Raw genomic sequence first — 22,253 nt, forward strand, 5'->3', positions numbered from 1 at the left:
TCATAGACATAAAATCGGACAGGAAGTAGTGACGCTAACAGTGAGGTTGCCGGGCGCTATTATGCACAGACCCAATTGTGTCTAGGCAAGTAGGACATTATTAAAAAAAAATCTGACAAAAACAAGCAAACAAAGGAATTACTAAAAATATAAGAACTACAATCATGGAAAACTATTAATTGGACATTTTATCACACATTCATAAACCTACAAATAATTGAGGTTTGAGAAAAATATGGTTTTAATCTTATGAGTATTTAAAATAAGTAGAACATCTTAAGACTGTACTATTACACTTATGGCTTCTACAGTCATGGGTTTATCAGAGTAATATCTTTTTAAGTGCCTGTGTTAAGATGCCTCACACAGACGAGAAAGATAGTACAGAGTTGTAAAATTCTCTGGTCCCAAAGACACGAGGCGGGTCACGAGTCTCGGACCAGAAAACACAACTGCTACTACAACTGAGTCACCCCAGTTCTATTTTTATTTTTTTTAATTTTTTTTACAACATATAGAACCAAACTGTGAGTCTCACAGCTTGAAATAAAAAGCATAATAAAATCCCAATGAAATAAAATGAAGACAGTTATTTTATATGCAGAATACTTCAGTTTGTGCCGCTGTTTTAATATTTATTATGCCTCAAAATTAGCATTAAAGTTATCACTGACTTATATGTCGTGTTTAACCATGGATCTATTAAAATACCATATTTGGTAACAGATTTTTTGATAATAAATTTGAGTACTTCCAGTTCAGCAAAGATATCAACATTTCAGATGAAGGGCAGGGGCCTATTTAACTCTATGGGGCAGTATCAGAGTTTATGAGAGAAATATCCAAACAGAAACAATTATTATTATTATTTGATTGGGATTGGCTTCACAATCTTGCTATATTAATCTTATGTCTTAAAATCCTTCCAGCTGACAAGAATCGTGTGTTTACTTTAGTTTATATTGCATTTTTGTGCTAGTTTCATGTAAATAGGCTCAGTAATTACAGATATTAATAATCATAAACCGCAGCAATACAGTCTTTAAAACAGTTAAATGGCAAATTCCACCGTATAAGTGACAGTCGTCCTCCAGCTCAATTTTAAACTATAGACTCTAAAATGTTGCGATATCACGTAAACACAACCGATCTTATTTCATTGAAGGCTGATGAGGCAAGAACATACAAATTTCTCACTGTGAGGCGACTACATACACGTAGTATTTTCAGGCTGCTAATGAATTCAACACTAATATGAAAGTATTTAATATTTCAAATCAGTACTGCCTCTCACCCCATTCTCCTCCAGAGCAGCTAGTGGCTTGTTGATGCTGTTGACAAACTTGTTGACGTGTTCAAAGTGCTTGGTCATCTCTGTCGCCAGCACCATGTCGATGATGGCCTGCCGCAGCGTCCGGTACTCGTTTCTATGACGGAGAGAGGCAGTATGAAAAAGGAAAAAGTATAAGCAACGTTGGGAAGTAAATAAAAACATGTATAGGCCTGTCACGATAAATATATAGCTACAGAGACGATAAACGATAATATTGAAACTACTTTGCCACTAACACAAAGCATCAGAATGAACTATTGATCAGCCATAGAAGTTATTTATTCTACTCTCTACGGCTTAAAACCTTTGTGATTAAGTGTTAATATCATCTGCAGTTATACAAGTTACAGTTTAACTACATATTTTCCCCTTTTAAACCCCACACCTCCCACCTGTTTTCCCCCCAAGATCCACTTTTGATGGACAAAAAACAAAAAAAACAGGGAAAAATCTGACTTTCCTACATAAAAATGGCTAAAAATTGAATGATGGGTTGATATAGTAAGTATTGTGACAGAGCTATACATGTACCAAGGATATGTAGTCTGAATACACATTTGGAGTAACTCTGACATTTAGTAGTATTCAGAATGCAGTTACTTTCCTAAAATCTAAGAAATACACTGCCGTACTAGATTACACAATTTAGGTTTCAAACTACACAACATTCACGAGAAAAATAGAAACCCACAAACATAAACAAACATAAATCTGTTTTTTATTTTATTTTATGTAAGTCCTAATTAAGTATTTGCAGTATAATTTAAATGCAACTCAATGTAAAACTATTCCAAGTATTCAGAATGCAGTACTCTGATTGACCCATGTAAAAGAAAATGTTACAAAATACATTTTAATGCATACATCATAATCAGTATTCTGTAAGTAAATACATTTTCATAGTATTTTTCCCATCATAGAGTATGTTTCAGATATTTATCACAGTGTGGAGACTAAAATCTGCATTCACACTCACATCATGGGACTTTAATGAGACCAAAATCAGGCCCCCATTACATACCATTAAGATCAGTCCAAAAATATCCAAAACAAAGACTTTTTTTTAGCTAAAAGTTTCACAGTGGGGCTTTCAAGGTTAGAGTTTATCTTAAAATTAGGTAGTAAAGTAATAACTATTATGGTTAGGGTCAGTTTCCAAGAATGTAAGTGAATGTAATGTTCCCAAAAAGCATGGAAACCCAACATATATGAATGTGTTTGATGCTCGTCTGTCGGAGCGGTCTTTGTTAGTCCCAGGGTCTCTGTGGCAACTTTAGTAGCCAGAGTGGGGGGTAAATGAAATATACAAAGCATAGCGCTGGCAGGGTACACTTGAGATATCCCAGGCTAATAACTCATAACAATTAGAGATTTAGGATGTATATGAATGTCCCCCTTAGCTCCTAACCCCTCGTTCACTTCATAACCTTCTGTGGACTCTAAAGTGCAGTGTTTGCCAACCAGTGTGGAGAAATCAGCAGGTGCGCCGTGACGGATGATCCAATTTGACCTGATTGGCGTGTCATGACAGTTACAGCAATTACAAATCTAATTAAAGGGAGTTAATGAGACTAAAACTATGACTAAACTCACCCGTCATTTTCAGAGACCAATAAAAACTAAATGACAATGAAAGAAGGAACTGAAAGATCTGAACTTCCAGTAACACTTTAAACACTTTAAAAAAGGCTCTCATCATTTAAACTCAACGGTCAACGGACAAGTTTGGTGCATTGTGGGAGATGTTCCGTGAAGCAGCACAATAGTTTCAATAAAAGTACTTTTTTGTTTGTAGTGTTCCTTGGGATTTTTCTAGTGTAAATGTTGTGCTGTGGCTCAAAAAGAACAGAGTGATTCATGCAGCTCACTACCATCAGGTCATGTGGCTCTAGGTCTGGGTAAAAAAAATACGCTAACCTCTGATAAAACATGATTTCTGTCATAAATAATGATCATATTGGACTGGCACACAAGTACTTATGGCCTAATAATAATCATTCAAGTTTTTGTTAAACTGGATATCACATAAACTGACTCGATTCATAAGCTTTTTGTCTGAGATCTGGAAATTATCGCTCTTTTAACAGCTCAAGCTAAGGTAAGTGGCTAAAACTAGCGACTTTATACAGCACCGTTTATTTAAAAGTGTTTTAATCATAATCAAGAATCAACAGTGCAATAAACCAATGCTTCTCTGCACTACGTTTTCTCCAATGGATATTTGGACACCACTAACAATGGCGTGACCCCTAAATAGCGCCCCCTGTAGAGAATAGTGTGGACATTCAGACATAGCCTTAGTCATTTTTATAGCGAGGAAACTGAACTCAAGTTTTGAATTCTAATACACGAATCCTTTGCATTACCGATATATACCTCAAATAAAACTATAGCTAAACCTAAAATTAGTTTCATAGCATAAATACCCCTTCAGATTAAACTGCTTAACTAAACAGACCCTCATCTACAATGTTTTAATTACTCGTTACATGCTTTTATTTTGAAATTTGTTTGTACTGAGTTGTTGCTGTGACAGTGTGAATGAATGGGGGCTTTGTCTAGACCGGTGCATGTGAGCTATTCTGCTTTGGGCTCAAATCACATTACTGAGCTGCTGCTATCAACAAATACACAGACCAGCTTTTATCAGGATATGTACGACTACGGCTTATCTGCACCGATCAAGGTGAAATCGGCATTTTTCTTATCAGATAACAAGGGGTGCAGAAGTGTACGGATAACCCCATGTACTGTAAATACATTTGAATATGAGCTGTGTTCGCTTATCAGAAAAGTCAGTTCTCGTTTTAAAACCTTGTCGATGTATCCCTCCTTGGATTTTAACGAGTTTCAATTGGTGTCGTCACGATTGGTTGCTATGATACTCGCGGTCAGAGTTCCAAATATGGAAATCAGCTCCAAATTCACTTTTTTATACAATCTATGGAAATAACAAAAAAAAAAATCACATTTGTTGAAGCTGATCATTTCCAATAGTGACTAGACACTAGAACTCGGTATATTACAAACAAACAAACATCCACATTGTCAGAATTTTAACGTCAGCGGCCCCCCACCCGTTTATAGAATGTAAGAATAACCGTTTTGTCCAACCTCTCTATGTTCTTGAAGATATTGCACTTGTCGTCTCGCGTGGTGATCTGAAACGCGAGCGCTGCGTGGTGGCTCTCCAGCACGGCCGTATCGTTGTACAGGATTGCGAGCTCGGAGCCGGCGTTACAGAGGAAGCTGTTGGTGCGTCCCGGGTGGTCCACGTCATGAACCGTAGCAGCGATCAGGGCGGCAACCTCGTCTATGGGGTCAAGGCTTTGCTGAAGAGACAAGGACGGATTCAGTTAGATCACGCACATATTCAACACTGGTGTAATTACAACAGTAGCACAGGTTGGCGGTTCAAATCCCGCTCCCACAGATGAACGCTGTCGTTTTTGAGTGGGCTTTGAGTGCTGTGAAAGTGGAAAAGCACTAGATAAAGGATGAAATATTGCCATAATATCTGTTAATACAATACAAGAATAAATTTAATGTTATATGGGAGGAAAGAGGAAAAGTTTGGTTTCAAGATGAATCGTGCAGAAGCCATTATTGACATCCATGCATCTTAAAAACAAAAAAGAAAAAAAAAATGTATAATGTATTTTTTATGTAAATGTATTTATTTATTTTTACATGGGACAGTCATAATGGTCACTGTATAATGTTAATATATCCAGATCAGTCCCCCTATTGCGAGCATAATCTTAGCTGGCTTGATGGATCTTTACAAGCACAGTTTTATTTTATGCTAACAGCTAAAGATGCCTTTGATGTGCCCACAACCTCTTTTATATATTAGTTCATTTTTTTCTTTCAGTGGTGGGCTGTTATGCAAAAATGAATCACCCTAAACACACCTACACTAATTAATTGTCCTTTTAGGTAAACCCTGATGTAATGGCTTCTCGTGATGTAAGAGCTCCGTGCTCTGGTTAAGCCAATGAGAGGTCATTGAGTGGAGGTCAGAAATAGACAGTTAAATCGTCTTATCCTTGTCCTGAGCCACTGACACAGTCAAACCAGGTCTGGCACAGAACAAAGTGGGACACGCAAAGGGCATCCCCACACTAGACTTAACTTTGACTTTACCTTTAGATTTAATTTTAATTTTATTTTTTAATTTTTTTTATTTTTTTATTTTAATTTTTTAATTTTAATTTTAATTTTAATTTTAATTTTAATTTTAATTTTAATTTTTTAATTTTAATTTTAATTTTAATTTTAATTTTAATTTTAATTTTTTAATTTTAATTTTAATTTTAATTTTAATTTTAATTTTTCCTACAAGACCTACTTCTTACCACGGCATTAACAGCACTCATATTTAAAAATCTAAAAAACTGTTAGCTAATGCTTGCTAGCTTGGGACTGTAATGTTTGAGAGAGACAAATCAGCTAACCTGTTAATGTTACCTGTGTAATTCTAAGTCAGTTCTTTATCAGATTGTGTTGAAACAAAGATTACATAAGATTAAAGAACACTTGAGCAACAGAGCTTCAGACAGAGCAGTGCCTACAGTTAGCAGCACACCCCTAGGGAATGTTGATGACCTCAGCTGCAAAGTAACAGTTGGTGCATGTGTCACTGCGGGTCACTGCTGAGTGTTCTGGCATTTTGTACTGGGGAATTTATGGGAATGGGCTCATTTTAGCTCTGGCTCACCTTGACCCTCTCCTTGCAGAGGAAGTATGCGGTTGCGTGTAGGACGTCAGCTGCGTGGGAGGAGTTATGGTAGGAGTTGGTGGAGTGGTAGTTTGCCTCGATCACCTGTAGCCACGAGCGTAGTGTGGCCTCAGGACAGTTCAGGAACTCACACACTCCAAAACGAGAGAAGATCTTCAGCCCCAAGTACGTCAGAGGTCTGAGAAAGATACATATTAAACATAAGAATATCATCAATGGTCTGATATGGTGGTTCAAAACTTATTAAAACACGTATCACATAAAATAACATACAGCTTTCAGAGTACCACCAGATCTAAACTTGGACTCTATCTAAATATGATCTAAAATTAAACTAAACCAGGACTAAACCAAGACTAAATCAGATCTAGCTAAAGTACGAGACTAAAGTACATACAAGGTAGTTCTAAATAACAGCGCCGCAGTTTGAGAAACACTGGTCTAATACAGCTAATATAAAGCATTGTGTATTTTGCCAAGTTTATATCAGAGACTGCAATAAAGGTATACTATGTAACTTTACTGGTGGGGTTCTGCCACCTGCTTGTCCTGTGTAGAATTTATTTAAATAGTGAGGAGATTTTTGCAGTTTTGATGTAATAAAGGTCAGATTTGAGCTGTAGAGGGCTGAATAAATAACTTCTGTGGCCTTTTAATCATACAGTACATTTAAAAATCAGTTTCCTGGCATTACCCTGTTTTGTATCAGTAACATTAAGTAGTAGTTTCAATATTATCGTTTATCACAAAATGAGTCTGTAGTTATACTAATGTGTAAATGTGTCATGATAACACATTTTGAAGTGCGATATATTACTGAAGTCAATATAGATGATAAACCATTGTCGTGGAAATAAGACTCCTTTTGCAGGCTCTGGTGAATGTTGAAGCATAGACAAGAGTTTATTTCTTGCAAGAAATAGGTCCGACAGCATCTCCCCCTTATGTCAGACCCCGAATGCTGGAAAGCACCCAGTTTATATAGTTTGAGATGGACATACATTTCAAAGTAAGCATGTGACACTCCCATTGAGGGGTGGTCCGCCCTTGGAGACATTCAGGAGCTGGTTCCCCTCAGGAGGTAACATTTGGAGTAGAGACAATACAAGGTGTGAAGTAGCATGTGGAGTAGAAACAATACGAGATGTCAAACACTTCAGGGGAGGGAGTGTGGTACTTCTGCTGAGGTGTGGTCAGACTGGCTCCTGGACATATTCAGGAGCTGGGTCCCCTCAGGGGGTCAATAGGGAGGATTGAAGGCCGACTGTATGGTCTGGTTGCATCTACTTTCACTTGCATTACAACACATCTTAACAAGTCTAGCCACCAAAAGGGAACAAAAGGGGTCTTTGACGACCAAACCAAATGAGTTTTAGTTACGAGACCATGTGATTTCTAAAAGGTAAAATAATGACACAATATTTAAATTTCCATTACACCATAATATTGAAACCAAAACATAAAACAGGAGTACTCACAAAAAAAAAATAATCTAATGTATAGAATATATAAATGAACAGCTGAATGCAACACTTAAGTAATTAGTTTGTATAATATTAACCAGTTTAAACCAGTTTAAATGTATTTAGCCCCTGTAGTGAGTCTGGTTTTATTGTAGTCCCATTTGAACAGTCTGTGGTTGCCATTTTAAAAAACTTGGGGGAGTTATGGGAGAGCATTGGCCATTCTAGGGGAGGCTAGTGCCCCCTCAAGCCCCCCCCCCCCCCTAGCGCCACCCCCTAGCACCACCCCTGGATATAATAATTATTGTGACAGGCCTACTAAATACTGACCTTTTTACCTGATTCAAAAATGCAAACTTGGCAACAAAACACTGACTTTACTGACTTTAGCTGAAGAGACTCTGCACCAGTCAATGCTCGTAATGCTATTTGCCTATTGAGTATAAAACAGCCTAATCCCACAGACCTGTCCATTGCAGTGAATTGTATATCGTTGCTGTACCGTTTCATAGTTGCTGCTTCCAGGTTGAAGATGTCGAAGTCCCAAGAGTCCTCGTTTTCCATGGTTTGTGCGATCCGTGGCGGGATGTCATTCAGAGACAGGGGAGTGGTCAGGTGACTGGGGATGTGATGTGGCTCTGGGTAAACGCATTCGAACAAACAGGAAATGGATTATATAACAAGCAGTGTGTAGTAAGTGTAGCATTTTTGTGTTTAAATGTTCTATTTTATTGTCTTGTATGTTTTTGAGTTGTGTTTTTTTTTATTTCACACATATTTGAGTAATCCTGGTTTAGTTTAAGAACTTAGCCTGAAGACTGAAGTCATCATCTTTGGCCCACAGAAACATAGAGAAAGTGTCAGCGTCACCTCCAGTCTCTCTCTCTAAAACCTTCAAATCAGACTAGAAATCTAGAGGTAATAATGGACTCAGACTTGAACTTTAACAGCCACATCAAATCAATAACATCTGCAGATTTTTACATCTAAAAACATTGCAAAAATCAAAGGTTTACTGTCAAAACCAGACTTAGAGAGACTTATCCATGCATTTGTCTCCAGTAGGTTAGACGACTGTAACGTCCTGCTCACTGGCCTCTCCAAACAAGCCACAGAACAGAACATCCAGAACACTGCTGCTCAGGTCCTGACTAGAACCAGGAAGTACGAGCACATGTGTCCTGTGCTCAGGTCTCTGGCTCCTGTAGCTCAAAGAATAGACTTTAAAGCAGCTCTGCTTGTGTATAAGTCTCTCCATGGCCGAGGTCCAAAGTTCATCTCCGACATGTTAGTGCCACATGAACCATCTCACACTCTGAGGACTTCAGGGACCGGCCTCCTGCTGGTCCCAGAGTCAGGACTAAACATGGAGAATCAGCGTTTCAGTTTTATGCAGCTAAAACCTGGAACATTCTTCCTGAAGATGTGAGACAGACCTTGACTTTGACAATGTTTAAATCCAGGCTCAAAATGGTTCTGTTTATCTGTGCAGACGACTGAAAGGTTTTTATTCTGCCTCTTCTCCTTTAATGGTAATTTTATGATGACAAAAGAAATATGGACTGACGGACTTTTATTAGACATAGTAAAGTGACAGGAAAGTATTTGACAAGTGACAGGAAAGTTTTGTAAAGTAATGGGAAAGTTCTTAAACTGAGCAAGACAGTGTTTAAAGAGCGAGAGAGAGTTTTTAAAGGGGCAAATGAGTGGGTGATTGGGTGATTATTTATGTTTTGATTTGTGTGATTTTAATGTCTTTCTTATTCTGTAAAGCACTTTGAATTACCTTGTGTATGAATTGTGCTGTACAAATAAACTCGCCTTGCCTTGCCTAAACATGCAGGATTTGTGTGTTAAAAATGTGTGAATGAAAAAAACACAACTCCAGGTCTGTTTATAATGAGGAAACATTATAACATAAATCAGAAAATGGCGTAACAGGAGCCCCTTAAATTGCATTTGTTTTTTCTTATACACTACCAGTCAAAAGTTTGGACACTCATTCAGCGTTTGTTTTTGTTTTTTTTCTTTATGTTTACTACTTTCTTTACTTTTTAGATCCATATGGAAGACATCAACTATATGAAGCAAGTTATATGGAATTATGTAGTAAAGAAAAAAACTTAAACAACACAACCAAATATTTTTTATATGTTATATTCAAATCAAAGCAAAGGGTAGAGACTGTTTTAAAATATGTTGAATCTAAAACAGGTTTGGAGTTACAGAGTTTATCTTTTGTTTACTACAGTCCATATGTGTAATTCAGAGTTTTGATGCTTTCAGTGAGAATCGACAAAGTAAATAATCATGGAAATAAACAAGAAACATATATTAAAATGTGTGTCCAAACGTTTGACTGGTCGTGTACTCTAAAGATGACACAAATAACTGATAAGTAATTGTGATGTTGTGTTCAATTCCTTACGTTTTGTGGAGAAGATGTATTCATTTCCTGACAATCTTCTAAGGCCATCCTATGAATTAGACAGAAAGAAGAAATCACTTTAGTTTAGTTAACAAGGAGTAGAAGTTCCGATACTGATACCAATACTTTGATTTTAAATATCTGCCGGTTCCTGATACTAACTGATACCAATGCAGATATAGAAAATGGCGCTTTTACCTTAAAACACAGTTAACTTATCACACAAGAGGTCCTATTGTATGTAACTTATTTATGGTTCAAATCTCTACAGAACAGCTTTGTATGAATAACAGCTCAAACCTAACGAGACTATAAGGTTTATTTACAGGCCAAAATCAGCCTTTAAATAGTCTTATTACATCTAATTAAAGGCCCAACCGGGATATCAGTTTAATGATATAATGAACTGATACCAATCGAGCTCATTTTCAGTATCGGTGCTGATATTTTATACCAGTATTGGTACCGGTGCATTCCTAGTTTAGTATAATTATTGGAGTTCCTGAAAGAACAAAGGGAGAAATATATAAAAATCTGCACATAAAGGTCTGAGCTGCCCGGGAGTCAAACTCAGAGGCTTCTCGCTGTGAGGTGAAAGTCCTACCCACTCAGTCGCCACATAACAAATACACACCATTAACCTCACAATATAAACAAACATTGGATGAATATGGCATTGGTTTTGGCCCTAAAGTACTCAGTGGGTTAGAATGTGGGAATATTTGTAGCTTTTTATTTTATGTACGCAATTGTTGCCTGCCCAGAAAATGAGGACCCTAAAAAAACAAAAAAACAACAACAGATAAGTTCCATTTGAAACAGTGATCACAGGCTTGTAGTTTACTCTTAGTATAGTAATATTTTCAAAAGCCAAATGTATTTTACTGCTATGAAAATATAATATATAATTCCATCCCTTCCTGATTCAAAATTCTTCAACATTTTTCTGAGATATTTGGGTTAGCTACTGGACGCTTCAAATACAGCAGGAGGTACAGCGGGAAGTATTTCATATTTAAAAAAAAAAGTTATTCATTTTTCGTCCCACATAAGGTAAATCAGTCAGAAACCTTAAATTAAACTCCCATTTAAATAAATAAAAAAAAAATGTAGAAAGAAAAACAAATACATGATAATTATTTGTATTTTTGTATTTATTTTATTTATTTATTTATTATGTGAAGCACTTTGGTCAGCTGGAGTCAGTTAAATGTGCTATATAAATGAATAATTAACTTTCTACTGAACAAACATTTTATATGACGTTTATAAAAAATTTTACTTTGATAAATAAATCCAGATACACAAAAAGGTCGGTAATCGTTGCATACTTTTGACCATAAAAATGAATGCTTTGTATTGCCCTGGCAGACACATGTATTACTTGGGTGTGTGTTGCGGATTTAAATGTTTACTTGACAATTGAAAAAGGAAGCGGACCGTCTCATCTTTGACCCGAGCATTGTCTCCTGGTGGAGCTTAGATTATTTTAGGATTTTTTTCCCAGAAACAAGACAGTATCAGTCTGACTAACTCTTTAACCAGCAAAAAGGACATAACCCACATAGAAACAGGTGCGTATATAGGAAATTGGGATATTTATGTGTAGAATTCTGTGTAGAAATATATTCAGTCTTGGTTTAACTGTTATTGCTGAGTTATTGAGGCCTGGACCAGTGTAGCCTTAGTTCAATCCTGGTTCTATCCTAGTTGTGTTAGTACAGCAGTCTCAACAGATTGTGTTATAGTGTATTCAGTTTAGACCTAGTTTAGACCTAGTTTAGACCTGGCTCAGTCCTATCTCAGTCCTGGTTCAGTCCTGGTTCAGTCCTGGTATACTCTTAGTTCAGTCCTAGTTTAAAACCCATAATTCGGTCTTGGTTCAGTTTATGAAGAGCTGTATATGCGTTTATTTGTATAATGTTGGTCCAGTCTTGGTCTTCGTTCAGTTTAGGAGAGCTATATGTCCTGGTCCAGTCCTGGTCTAGTCCTGGTCTAGTCCTGGTCTAGTCCTGGTCCAGGTCATGGCCCAGTCCTGATCCAGTCCTGATCCAGTCCTGATCCAGTCCTGATCCAGTCCTGATCCAGTCCTGATCCAGTCCTGATCCAGTCCTGATCCAGTCCTGATCCAGTCTTAGTTCATTTTTAGTTGATTCTTCCTTCAGTTTGGCTGTATATCTATTTGTACAAACACAGTCTGATGATGGTAGTGGTGAGCGTTAGTTATGATGTAGACCCACAAAAGAGGTGGAGCAGGGGGGACTGGGTGGGGGAAGGGGGACAGTCGGAGGGTCAGAGGGGGAACTGAATGGGGGGGCCAGTCGGAGGGTCGGAGGGGGACTGGATGGGGGTTGGGGCAGTCGGAGAGGTCAAGGGGGGAATGGGTGAGGGAGGGGGGGGGGTAGTCAGAGGGTCAGAGGGGGGAATGGGTGAGGGTGGGGCAGTTAGAGGATCGGAGGGGGGACTGGGTGGGCTGGGCTTTCCTCTCCAGCAGCAGCAGCACAAAGGACAATCCAACGCTTCCTCCGGGGGCCGCTGCCAGGACTGCCAACTTGGCTCTGACTCAGCCTCTGTCTGTCTGTCCCTCTCTCGGTGATATGAAACACCAACAAAATATTCAAATAACTCCACCTCGTAAGCGTCGAATACAATTGGAGAGGAAGGATATTTTTAAAGTAGTGTAGTGTAGTGTAAAAAGGCCAAATTTTTCATATCTTCTAATTCTGGATAACTATTTTTACACCATGGTAAATTCCAAAAAGCGTGTTTCTAATGTAAATAAAGAAAACCTGGATTCATTTATAATAACTACACCTTAATTAACCTAAACAAAACACGAAAACAGAAGAAATAGTATAGTTTATTGGTTAAGAATGAGTCAGGTTTAGCAACTACTTAATTAATACCATAAATCCTAACCCTTTAATTAAGTACTTACAAAGCCTGAATCATTCTTAAAGCAGTCCGACTGTGCTTGTGTCTGCTCTATAGTTATAATCTATGAAACCCAGGTATGTTATAATTTGCACGTTTTAAATCGCAATATTCATCTAAAATGACTTAATAAAATAAACAAGTTTGCTGACTTCAGTGTTAGAACATCGTAATGGGAGCGGATGTCGGCGTAAACATCATCAAAACAAAGACCCGTGTCGCTGTCGGCTGCTCCTATGGATAGCTGTAGATGTAGTGAGGAGTGGATTTTTTTTGTTTCTACCAAAATGACGCTTAAGAAAACAAAATTGGAGAAAGAAGTAAGTACAGAACAGTGGCTGAAAAGTCAGTTTTGCAGAATAAGCATAGCCAACTATTGTGAGAATAGCTTTAAAAAAATATTTGTTGTGTACTGTCTGCATCCAATTAGAAAGCATTTTATTGTCAGATAATTAGAAAATGCACATTAGCTATGTGTTGTTACCTCTACCGCCATGGCAAAACTGGTCTGATCTGTGAGAGTTGTGAAAATCACTTAGAAACTCATTGTGGTGAATAATTAGGACGCATCGAATGCAAGGTAAGTGAGGAATAGCTCTGGACCACTGTTTAAAATGCAAAAATCAGGTACAGCGCCTTTAAAAATCTGACAAAATACTACAACCCAATAGACACGGCAACCTCCGAAATAAGTGACTAAAACAATCATAGTGTGTTACCGTCATAAGCCCCCCCACGAGGTCGTTGGTGTGTGGGTCTTCGTCCTTGGTTCCCAACTGAGGTGAGTACAGCTCCGTGGTCCTGAGGATCTCCAGAACTCGGTCCAAAGCCTCTGCTACAGGCATGGGACTGCTCTCCTGCGCCGCGTTTATGATGTTTATCACCTGAGCAAAAAATACATTGAATTAGCTTTTGTTCTTAATGTATTTACGGATTTCAACTATAGACTGTATAAAGAAGTGGACAAAGGGAGTGTGACATCACCCACAGAGTTCAGCTGCAGTCAAATGAAGCTCATTGAGGCCAACAGTTACAGGGACGACTTTGGAACTGAGTTCCATATTTGGAATTCTGACGAGTATCATAACAACCACGGAGCCAATTCGAAGCCAGGCTGTTGAAGGTAATGCCCCTTCCTGCCCACACTGCTGGTTTAGCACTTAGCAACACTGTCAAACAAAGCTGCTGCAAATGCTACCAGGAAAGATTTGTCTTTTGCACCTGATTTGTCTGTTCTTAATGATCATATCTTAATTTACACACAAAATAGCTAAATAAAAACACCAGGATCATGTAGAGCGGGCTAATATGAACATTTTAAAAACAAAATGACAAGGCTCACTGCACCAGTTACAGAGAAAGGGGCGACAATTTTTCAACGTAAAGTGAATTGGAACCAGAGTCGATGGAGCTGGAAGCTCACTTCCTATTTGGAATGCAGTGACAGTATTGTAAAAAAAAATCATGAGTTGCAATAAATAAACAGCTGAATGAAATGCTATAGTACTTAGTTTGCATCTATAATGAGTCATAAAAGTTATGAACTCAACCTTTTACAGCTTAAATCTGATCATATAGCTAAAAATGTACCGAAAAATCTCCACAGTCCACATGCTAAAAACTGAAAAAAAAATTGTTCCATTTAAAATACACTGAACAATAAGTCTATATAGTGATTATCATGACAGGCCTACAGTGGTGTCAGCAGGTGCAAGTGCTTTTCTATCAGGCTTTTATTCTGAAGGAAGTGATGCCTTCAGGGACCTGCTCCAGAGTCAGATGATACAAGAGAGACAGCTTTGCATGTCATATGATCCACCCTGGGGACTTTCTGTTTCCGACTCGCGACTAGACACCGAAGGCAGTGAAACCAGGGGAAGGAACCAATTATGGTATATTTTGTGTATTCATAGGTTTTCAGCTTCCTGTTACATGCAACATTTAAGGACTTTTTCTCATTCAAAAGATCTCAATATTTAGTTTTTATATTGTTAATCGCTATGGCAACAACCAGATTTTTTTTCTGAATCAGTCAGAAACCCATAGATATTTTATGTAATGTGTGACAATAATAGATTTTTTTCTAATTGGAATAGAAACAATGGTGAGTGATTTCACTGGGGTGGAAATATTTAAATCAGACCTTGTGCCTGTTCTATAGTTAATATCACCCGTGGATCATTATGTTCTAATTTGCACAGACATCCCAAGGGAGGTATTGCATGACCCACTGGGAGGAGGCCCCAGGGAAGACCCAGGACACGCTGGAGGGACTATGTCTCGTCTGGCCTGGGAACGCCTTGGGGTCCCACCGGAGGAGCCAGAGGACGTGTCTGGGGTGAGGGAAGTCTGGGAGTCGACGCTTAGACTGCTGCCTCCGCGACCCGGCGGGATAATATGATAAGCAGAAGAAAACTGATGGATAAATTGCGATATTCATCTAAAACGAGTTAATAAAAGAAAGTAGTGCGCTCACTTCTGCGTTAAAAAACTGTGTTGTCCAATGGGAGCTGACGTCAGAGTAAACGTCATCACAACAAAGAGTCAGCGCCTCCTATGGGTAACCGCAGATGACACTAGTGAGCAGTGGATTTTTTTTTTCATTTGTGCTAAAATGACTATGCGATGCTGCCAAATCCTACGTGTATCACAGATTAAGAACATCAAATTGGAGGACAAAGCAAGTACAAAGGTAGGTGTTAGGTTAGGGTTTGAGTACAAAGCAGTTATGAGGCCTGAATCTTCCTCGATGAATTAGTTTTGTTTGTTATGAATCTAGTTTTTCTTCACGCTTTACTAAGGCTATTAAAACCGCAGTTAATATAAAGCATTGCCAAAAGTCCCCAAAACATTATGAAACTTGACTATTATCACTGGTTCCATCCACATCATAGACTGTATATTTGCTTTTCCGGCTCCATCAACTCTGGCTTCAATTCGTTTCCATTGAAAAACTGTTGACCCTCTCTCTGTAACTGCTGCTGTCGGGCTCGTCACCCGCTCTGTGTCCGTAACTCAAGATATGAAAATTAATAAGAGACAAACCAGGCGCCTTCTTTCTCCGAGGTCGTTCTCACTAGCATTAGCAACACATTTGATTGTGTTGCTAAGTGACTACTCCCTGATAAACCAGCAGTGCAGGCAGGAAGGGGCATTACCTTCAACAGCCTTGCTCCGGATTCGCTCTTTGGTTGCTATGATACTCGTGGTCGGAATTCCTAATATGCAACTTGGCTCCAATCCACCCCTATGAGTGCTAGCCTCGATGAGCTTCATTTGACCGGTGCCTAAAGCTATGGGTGATGTCACACTCACTTAGTTCACACTTCTGGACTCAGTCTATGAGCCACATTTGATCATTCTCAAGTAAAAGTGTGACTGGGCAGAGATCAGTATTTTCTTGCCCCCTCCTCTTGTGTACTGTAAAATATGACATTTTAATGGTGTGAATGGTCGTCTGATGTGGTATTTGTGGTATTTGGAGGATTCACAGCTGCAGCAGAAGCGCAGGGGCTGCTATCCCTGCACACTGGATTGGTCACGGGACAGACACTGGGAGAAAAGGGGGTTGAACATAGTGTAGGGGCTGTGGGTAGAGTCGCTGAAATAAGCAAACTATGATGTAAAAAAGCGAAATGGGTCATGCAGTAATTTTAAATACAAGTTTGTTGGTACAATAAAATAAAAACAATAACAATAATAATAATAAAATACTGTCCAGTAATGAGTTTGAATTACATGTAATCTGATTGTGTAATGCAACTTTACAACTTGGTTTTCTGTGGTCATTCAACATTTTGACTTTTTCCAAATCAACAGATATTATTATATTTTGCTTTAGATTGTTAATCACTACGACAACAGTCCTAATTTCTCATAATTCTGAAAGGGGTATATAGTATAGGGCATGTAAATTAGAAGTTGTATGTAGAGTAGGAAAAATACGCTATAAACTATAATGACAATAGGAGAAAAATACATTTTTTCTAGAACCTCAACCTCACTGTTAGCGTCACTACTTCCTGTTACATTGTATTTCTGAGGCTTTACTTGAGTCAGGATAAAATGAGTACATATTTAAAGATGAAGCACTGGACAGTGAGCAGAGGGTGGATGTCACTGACAACATGTTAAATGCTACAGAGATAAAATGAACACTTCACCAGAGGACACTTCTGTGTTTAGAAAGAGACATGTTTGTGTCTCAGTGCTAATGCTAATGCTAATTTTGAGGCATAATAAATATAACAACACAACAAACTGAAGTATTATGCATATAAAACTTATTGGGTCATCTTTATTTTAATTTATTTGAATTTTAATAGGTTGTGTACTTTGTGTTTTCAAATTTTAATAAAAGGGACTATTAGCTTTGAGACACAGTGATGCCACATTTTGAGGACTTTGGTCCTAATTTTTCATCATTATTGCATATATATTACTAAGAATCCTTACATAAACACACATCTTCTAGGATGATATAGTGAGTAATGTTATTCACTAAACTAACTAATTTATTTGTGTAGGTGTGGTGGTGTAAGAAGTTTATCAAGTAACTGCAACTTCATAGTTCCAAAATTATTTGCCTTGAAGGTAAAATCTCTGTAATTACTGGGCCTATCCATGCAAAATAAAAAACTGGCTCAAAGTGCAATATCTCCTCAGTGCCAATATAAATAAACACAAGTTGAAAATATTTTTTAAACAATAGCATGAGAAAGTGGTGCCGTCACTTAACCTCAAATACGTGATTGTTGTTATTTAAAAGGACTTTAATACATATTAATATGGTATGCTAGTGGAGCCAGTCTGTAAGAAACAATAACATGGTTGATTGTGCATAATTAGTTTGGGCGTTGGAAAAACTGTGAATCTCACATAGAACTATAAAGTGCTCTGCCCTGGTCATGGTAGTCATATATATATATATATATATATATATATATATATATATATATATATATATATATATATATATATATATATATATATATATATATATATATATATATATATATATATATATATATATATATATATATATATATATATATATATATATATATATATATATATATATATATATATATATATAAACAGTTGAAACATTATGCATACATTATACATTATATAAAAAGACACATGCACCTTTTTTCTCACTGTACTAAACTATTTCTGTTTTAGGTCAATTAGGATTACCAAAATGTTTCTATTTGCTAAATGGCAGAATAATGAGAGATGGATTTCTTTTAGACAATTTTTCATGGCTCAGTTACACCATTTCTGTCAGGAAGAATGGGCCAAAATTCTTTGTGGAAGGACATCAAAGAGTTTGACCCAAGTCATACTGTTTAAAGGCAACGGTACCAAATAATGTATGTAAACTTCTGACTTTGAAGAACGTAATCAAAAATTGTCTCAATTGTCTCTCATTACTCTGCCATTTAGCAAATAGAAATAATTTTGGTAATCCTAATTGATCTAAAACAGGAAAGGTTTAGTCTGATTTCGTGTCAGACAGTGAGAAAAAAATGTGCATGTGTATTTTTATATAGTCTATGTAAACGTCTGGTTTCAACTGTAGTGCTTTTCCACATTCAAGGCACTCAAAGCACTTTACATCAAGGAACCACTCACACATTCACACACACATTCATACATCAGTGTACACAGACGCTGGGAGCGAGGTGGGTCAAGTGTCTTGCCCAAGGACACAACCAGAGTATTCATCTGTGGGAGCTGGAATTGCTCCGCCAACCTGTGAGTTACCTATGCTAACCCCACCTTTGTAATGGGAGCTTCGATGGTCATGGAGTGGATTCGAGCCATAGAGGAGTGTCTTCGCTGGGAACTCCCTATAAAAAAAAAAACAACAAACAAATTAAACATTTTCTTCAATAAATAAAAGTTTACCTAATGGGATTCAATGTTATAAGATTTCCAAACCAATGTGTTTTCACTACATGGCAATCAAGACTCAAAATTATTTAGTTTTGTTAATTTTGTAGGATTTAAATTATTATTATTTTATTATTAATACATTTATTTAATTTATTATTTTTTATGGCTTTTCAGTTATTATAATAAGTTAGAATGTACAAAAACACCTGCTCTAACCACAAAACACAGTGCATAGTGTCAACATGCAAAGCTTTCATTTTTTTGAGCGAATGCCAATATAAAGTCATGACAAAATAGATCAAATATATTAAGTAAGATATCTGGAATTATGTAGCAAGGAAAAAAGGTAGATAATTCTATAAATGTTTTAAATTTTAATGTTTTATATTTAAATCCTCAAATATATATACACCCTTTGTTGAAAAATATTTAGTAGGGTTATTTACATTTTTGTCTTTATTACATAATTCCATATATCTTGTTTCATATGTTTGATGTTTTCTGTGTGTATATAAAATGTAAAAAAAAAAGAAAAAAAAAGGTGTGTCCAAACTTTTGACTGGTGTTGTTTAAACATACGACTAGTCAAAAGTTTGGACATACCCAAAAAGAAACTTAGTTGAGTTATTTACATTTTTCTTTGTTACATAATTCCATATATCTTACATCATATATTTGATGTCTTCTGTGTGTATATAAAATGTAGAAAGTAGAGAGGGTGTGTCCAAACTTTTGACTGGTACTGCATAAAAAAACAAAAAAACAGAAATTAAAATGTCCTTATGTAAATATATGATGTAAAAGTTTATGTGTATATTTTAAATTGATGATCTTAAAATCAAGTTGAATCAAGATAAATGAATTAAAAAGGAAAAAGACGACATCATATATTTAAACAGGGTCAACTTTTCAAACTTTTTTTTTTTACTTTGTGTATGTGCTTTTGAATGGGTTTGTTACTCAAGTTGAGATTTGTTTACGTATGTTCTCCATCGTTAGCCGCTAATGACAGCCCTATAGACATCCAATCAACACCTCATGAACCAGGAGAGGTTTGGATGGAGTAATTTTTCCGTGAAATTTGTCCCTTCCGCCTCACCGTCGCTCCCTCGTGACGTTGTGGATCTGACGTCCAGTGAGCCTTTCCTGCGGTCTTTATGTTTGCTGGATTGGATGTCTGGGGAGGAGATGGCGTCGCATTAGCCACAAAAAACACATTCAAGGTAGAAATGCAACAGAACTGACAAAAGGCAGTAGTGGAAGAAGTACTAAGTAAAAGTACAGATACTGGAGCACAAAAATACACAAGTAAAAGTAAACATCATATGAAAAAACCTACTTAGGTAAAAGTATTAAAGTACCTGCTTAAAAATGTACTTCTGTGCATATTTTGAGGTCTAATCAAGCTTCAAATGTAGTGATTCTGATAAAGATTTGTGCTGAATTTTATTTTTATTTTTTTGACGTTTTATATTTTTGTTTGCGCAAAATATGAACATAAATAAAAAATAAACCCCTCAGACTTTTCAGCAGGTCTCAGACAATAATAAAATACTTTCACTTTTCAGTTCAGTTCAAAAATGTAGTGGAGTAGAAAGTACAAATACCACTTTTACTTCATTCCATCACTGCATAAAGGTCATAAAGAGGTCGACATGGGGTTGCAGAAGCTTACACTGAAAAGATAATATACAAATATGGCTTCTGTCGACTGGAGTTTTCCAATATTTATTTATGAATGTTTGATTTGATCTTGCTGTTCTTGAACTGTGTGATGCAACATTGGAAAAGGGGGTGTGGTATAGTGCTAGGAAAAGCTCTCAAAACTGTTAGCGAGCGGAGGCGTCGGACTGGGGGGCCCTATGCAGAGAGGGGGCCCTCGCAAAGTCTGTAATGCAAATGTGTCCACCAAGATAATTTGTACCCAGGGCCCAGAATTTGGTACACCCCTGCTTGCAAAAAGTGCTAGTACAGTTTAATTTCGTATGTTCAATTTTGTGTTTTATTTTTCTATTTTTGGCTTGACAATTTTTTGGTTTAGTTTCAAGTAGATAAGAATAAGGTTTAAAAAAACAAACAAAAAAAAACTTGATGGATGGATGAATCAGCTTGAAACAAAAAATAAATACTCACACTTCAAAATAGGGGGAAAAAGAAAATGAAATGTAATTGTATAAACATTAGGAAAAAGTTAATACAGTATGAGTAGTAACCACAGACTGTATACAGAAGTGGACTAAGTGAGTGTGACGTCACCCAAGGCAACAACGATGAATGTAGCAACTTGGTCAACTTTACGTGAAATAAAAGCTGAACAATGAGCTGTGATACAATTGTCCTGCAAAGTGATTTTTTTGCTTTCACAGTCAAAAGTTTGAACAGAGTAAAAAAAGACTCCACAAAAGCTGCCGTCTCTCATAAAGATAAAGCACATCAGGACGTCATGAAGTTCATTTATTTAAGAAACTGGATCGTGATTAAAGAAAGCAGCTAAGGCCCATGAGCCTCCTGAAAGTTACTCCAAAAACCCCGCTAACAAACCTAACCCTGAGAATAGTAGAACTTTACCCCTGAACAAACAGCAGATATGAGGCTGTGTTGTGTCTGGGCCAAAGACTTAACAGAGATTTGCAGCATTCAGTGGTTAACGCCAAGTTGTATTTTGGGATCAACTTGTAGTTTGTTTTACTAATTTGAGTTTATAAACTAGGCTGTTGGTTTAATCCATATCACAGAAGGGAGACAGATCTGAATGTTTTATTTTCATTTGGTGCATGTAAAACTCTCACCTGTTTGAGACTCCGCCTGCACTCGTTCACTGGGTTTTTCACTCTGGAGGAAGGAAAAAAATTAGTTTGCTGCTCTATTATTAAGTCATTAATGTTTCTTCAGTGAACCCACCTTATTATTATCATTTAAAGGCCTGTTGATAGACACATAGTGTCTAATTTTACTGCAAAGAAAAAAAACGTGTTAGTGAAACTCATAATGGTTTAATTATGAGATTATTCCAGTTCCTCTGCAGAGGCACCAGAGGCCAGGGTCACTCACCCTCCCTGTCCAATCACAGGAGTGATCTTCACATTTTGTTGAATGCTGTCTCCATTCTTCTTTTTGGCATAGTAAATCCCCTGCCACTCCTGCAGCACAGACACGAGGCTCAGTCATAGAACATAATGTACAAACGACCCCACTGTGTAATAGCTCTGTTACATTCTCATTCATCTCACTTTTCAACATAAAACATAGTAATGAAAATGTCCCTGCCGAACACAGCAGTAGTGTTCAGCACATGAAGAGGACTGAGCACTGCAGTTTGTGGCTATAATCTCCAGTCAGTGTCCACACAGAGGTCAGTGCTGCAGCCTTTAAACCCGGGGAGCGCTCCTGGGGTCCCTGTTTCATGTCCCGCTCCCATTGACCCATCTTAAAACGCCCCCCTCCTGCTGGGCC

The 22,253-nt window shown here is 37.3% G+C and overlaps 1 protein-coding gene across 1 annotated transcript in view; it reads right to left on the minus strand.

The window, feature by feature from the left end:
* Nucleotides 1-22,253, minus strand: part of pde8a (phosphodiesterase 8A) — a 100,804-nt gene that overhangs the window by 4,268 nt on the left and 74,283 nt on the right. Inside the window, exons 9-19 of the mRNA XM_033990614.2 lie at nucleotides 21,852-21,940; nucleotides 21,702-21,753; nucleotides 21,590-21,632; nucleotides 19,900-19,977; nucleotides 18,684-18,754; nucleotides 13,619-13,783; nucleotides 9,966-10,014; nucleotides 8,040-8,175; nucleotides 6,054-6,252; nucleotides 4,448-4,665; nucleotides 1,295-1,427 (exon numbers count right to left, since the gene is read on the minus strand). Coding sequence (XP_033846505.1) covers nucleotides 1,295-1,427; nucleotides 4,448-4,665; nucleotides 6,054-6,252; nucleotides 8,040-8,175; nucleotides 9,966-10,014; nucleotides 13,619-13,783; nucleotides 18,684-18,754; nucleotides 19,900-19,977; nucleotides 21,590-21,632; nucleotides 21,702-21,753; nucleotides 21,852-21,940 — 1,233 coding nt within the window. The remainder of the gene's footprint in view (nucleotides 1-1,294; nucleotides 1,428-4,447; nucleotides 4,666-6,053; nucleotides 6,253-8,039; nucleotides 8,176-9,965; nucleotides 10,015-13,618; nucleotides 13,784-18,683; nucleotides 18,755-19,899; nucleotides 19,978-21,589; nucleotides 21,633-21,701; nucleotides 21,754-21,851; nucleotides 21,941-22,253) is intronic.

Source organism: Periophthalmus magnuspinnatus, chromosome 3 (assembly GCF_009829125.3).
Source record: "Periophthalmus magnuspinnatus isolate fPerMag1 chromosome 3, fPerMag1.2.pri, whole genome shotgun sequence".
NCBI lineage: Eukaryota > Metazoa > Chordata > Actinopteri > Gobiiformes > Gobiidae > Periophthalmus > Periophthalmus magnuspinnatus.